Here is a 3151-nt window from a genome sequence, read left to right on the forward strand (position 1 = left end):
ACATATATCTCTCTCATTGTTCTTTATTTCCTTGCAATATCTTCTCTCTAATGGCGACGGATAAAAGTGGTGAGATAGCAATCAACATGGCGGAGACAAAAGCCAGTGCTAAAGGAACAGCCCCATTGTTAAACTATTCGAAAGCTGTCGCCGCCGTAGAACCACCGAATCGAGGAGCGAAAAAAGGGCTCGCTATTGGCGACTTTGTATTAAGACTGTGCGCACTTGGAGCCGCCCTCGGCGCAACTGTAGCAATGGGGACTGCCGATCAACTTCTCCCTTTCTTCACTCAATTCCTCCAGTTCGAAGCTCAGTACGATGATTTCGATGCTTTCCGGTATGTATTTTATTTATTTATTTATTTGTATATTGAAGTGTTAAAAGTAATGAGATTTTTGTACTAAAAGTGAATAAATAAATTCTTATATATTACATCAAAAAGTAAGTGTATTTTTTCTATTTAAAAATCGGTAGGCTGAAGAAATAACAAACAATAACACATTATGTGCATGTGTACCTTTATATGACATATAAAGACTAATTTTAAAAGTAAAATAGATGAATTTAAAAAAATGATAAATTTACCCTTTGATCTAACTTGCATAAACTATTTTGTTCTTTTTTTATTATAAAAGATAAAATATAAAACTAACTCTTAGTACAAGATTCTCGATGATACTTTTATCATATCTAAAACATTGGATTATTTGATATATATATCTATTGACTATAATTATACAGGTTTTTCGTGATGGCACTGGGCATAGTTTCTTGTTATCTTCTCCTTTCATTGCCACTCTCCATAATCTGCATCATTCGTCCACTTGCAACAACGCCAAGGCTCTCCCTTGTCATCTTTGATTCCGTAATACCAACTCACTATATATTTTATATAGATACATTAATGATTTTCTCAGGGCTAAATTGTTATAAACTTCAAATGTTATAATACTACGTCAATTATTCCATCAACTTAGCCGTCAATTAAGGTTTAATTTTTAATTTGAATATTTAAAACACGTGGATAACATTATAAACACGTGTATATTTATCGTATGAATTTGAGGTGAAATGATTTTTTTTATCGCATCAAATTCAATCACGTATTAGTGTTCCAAATATGTTCTAGGTAAGATTCGCTAAACATAAATAGGTAGATTTCCTTCGCACACGAATCAAAATAGTATTAAATTAGTGGGTATAATGTATTTGGTTGTTATGATGGTTATTTTATGGTTTTGAAGGATAATTATTTGTTGGATTGCTGCAGATGATGGCGGCTTTAACCATAGCTGCAGGTTCAGCATCTGCATCGATGGTGTATTTGGCTCATAACGGGAACGATGACGTGAATTGGCTTCCTTTTTGTCAACAATTTGGTGATTTTTGCCAAAGTGCAAGTGGAGCAGTGATAGGTTCTCTATTAGCTGCTGCACTCCTCTTGATTATAATTATCCTTTCAGCTTTTGCTCTTAAAAGAAACTGAGAAACTCACACATATAAAGAAAAGGTAAAAGTAAGACGGAGCACAATTTATTAGGCGTCGAATTGCATTTTACTCCTTTTACTAAAAATAATAAAATTAGTCTTTGTACATTAGATTACAGAGTAAACTGACCCTTTTGTTAAAAATTCCATCTATTTCTATTGTTAAAAATTGATCCCTATGCATCAGGTACACGTGACACAACACATATTATTACGTGGTTATTTCGTTAGTCTTGTTAGTTTTTAACAACACAAATAGATGGATTTTTTAACTGAAAAGACCGATTTGTTCTTTAATCTAATGTACAATTACTAATTTACTCAATTTTTAGTAAAGGGTAATACTTCTATCAAAAAAAAAATTCTATTGTTACAACATTAAAATTTGATGTTAAAGAAAGGGAAGGTTGATGTTCAAATTGCATTGGTTTGTAAATAGTGTGTTGTTGAAAGTATTAGAATGATTTCATTTGCTTTTTGGTGTGTAATTTTATGTTGCAACATTTTAAGGTGAAATCTTTACATTTGACATATCCACTCAACACACTGAAATGACTAAAGCGTATCGAAATTTTGATTAGAATGATACATATCGACTAGTACAACCAGTTTCGGTACAATATTGACTACCATAGCTAAAACGCTTGACAAATTTTTAAAACTACACATTAACTTTAGTTTAACATGTAATGTTATACATAAAATTTTATTTTGTGCAATTTTAGACATGCAATTAAAATTTCTTAACGCAATTATTGATATAGCATCATTTTACGTTTTATATATTTCATACATAAATAATTGTATTCATCTAATATAAATATAAATTGATGTGTTTGTTTAAATGTATATAGCTGAATCAAAATCAAATTTTCATCTATACATTTGAACCACAATCAAAGTTTAATGCGTATAATTGCACCAAATTAAAATGTATATATCAAATTGAACATTAAATCAAACTTTATATATAATCTTGAGATTTATCCCAAATAAAAAAATGGTTGCTGGTAGGTAGAGCATTCAGTTTTTTCTGTTTGATATTATTATTATTAAATCAACTTAACCGATCATAATTTACAAAAACCACCCGACCAAACTAGAGCTCAAGTATCGATGTGAGTGAATTGATTGATTAATTGACTTTAGTTATTGGACTTGAATAATATATATTTATGTTATATATTATAAATTATAAATATATTTTAAAAAATTAAAAAATTAAATTAAGTCAAAGTTTTTGGTTGAGTTAGTTGAAAATTTAAAAACCAATAACCGACTGAAATAATCAATAAAATCAAACGCATAACCAAAAAGACTACCTAAATTGGAATTGACGAAACAAATTAGGTCCGTTTAACCAATTTTCTTGATTTTAGCTAAAAACTGCTCACCCCTAATTATAAGTAGAGGTGTTCATGTACTAAGTACCGACCTACCTTGGTTGGCCTAACCTACTTTAAGCCAAATTTAGGTTTATATTTTCCAACCCTAAACTGACTTAACCTACCCTAGCTTATTCTATTGTTTATAAATAATAAATAATAAAAAATTAATTATATTAATATTTAAATATTTTTATAATTAAATTTAAAAATAAATTTTTTAAATAATAAAATGCGGACCTAAATGGGCCGGACACACCCAAAATAATTTTAAATCG

General features: G+C 29.5%; 1 protein-coding gene across 1 annotated transcript; it reads left to right on the plus strand.

Annotated features, from left to right (window-relative positions):
• Nucleotides 1-1599, plus strand: LOC105790030 (casparian strip membrane protein 2). The gene is made up of 3 exons (XM_012617414.2): nt 1-337; nt 742-865; nt 1271-1599. The coding sequence occupies exons 1-3, from the start codon at nt 51-53 to the stop codon at nt 1484-1486; spliced, it is 627 nt and encodes a 208-aa protein (XP_012472868.1). The 5' UTR covers nt 1-50; the 3' UTR covers nt 1487-1599.
• Nucleotides 1600-3151: the final 1552 nt, after the last annotated feature.

The sequence above is a fragment of the Gossypium raimondii genome, chromosome 8 (genome assembly GCF_025698545.1).
Source record: "Gossypium raimondii isolate GPD5lz chromosome 8, ASM2569854v1, whole genome shotgun sequence".
Taxonomy (NCBI): domain Eukaryota; kingdom Viridiplantae; phylum Streptophyta; class Magnoliopsida; order Malvales; family Malvaceae; genus Gossypium; species Gossypium raimondii.

Excerpts from the sequence above, each read along its gene's own strand:
- LOC105790030 (XM_012617414.2), top strand. The coding sequence starts at position 51 with ATGGCGACGGATAAAAGTGGTGAGATAGCAATCAACATGGCGGAGACA. Across the intron at positions 338-741 it reads GATGATTTCGATGCTTTCCG|GTTTTTCGTGATGGCACTGG; the intron begins GTATGTATTTTA and ends ATAATTATACAG. Across the intron at positions 866-1,270 it reads CCCTTGTCATCTTTGATTCC|ATGATGGCGGCTTTAACCAT; the intron begins GTAATACCAACT and ends GGATTGCTGCAG.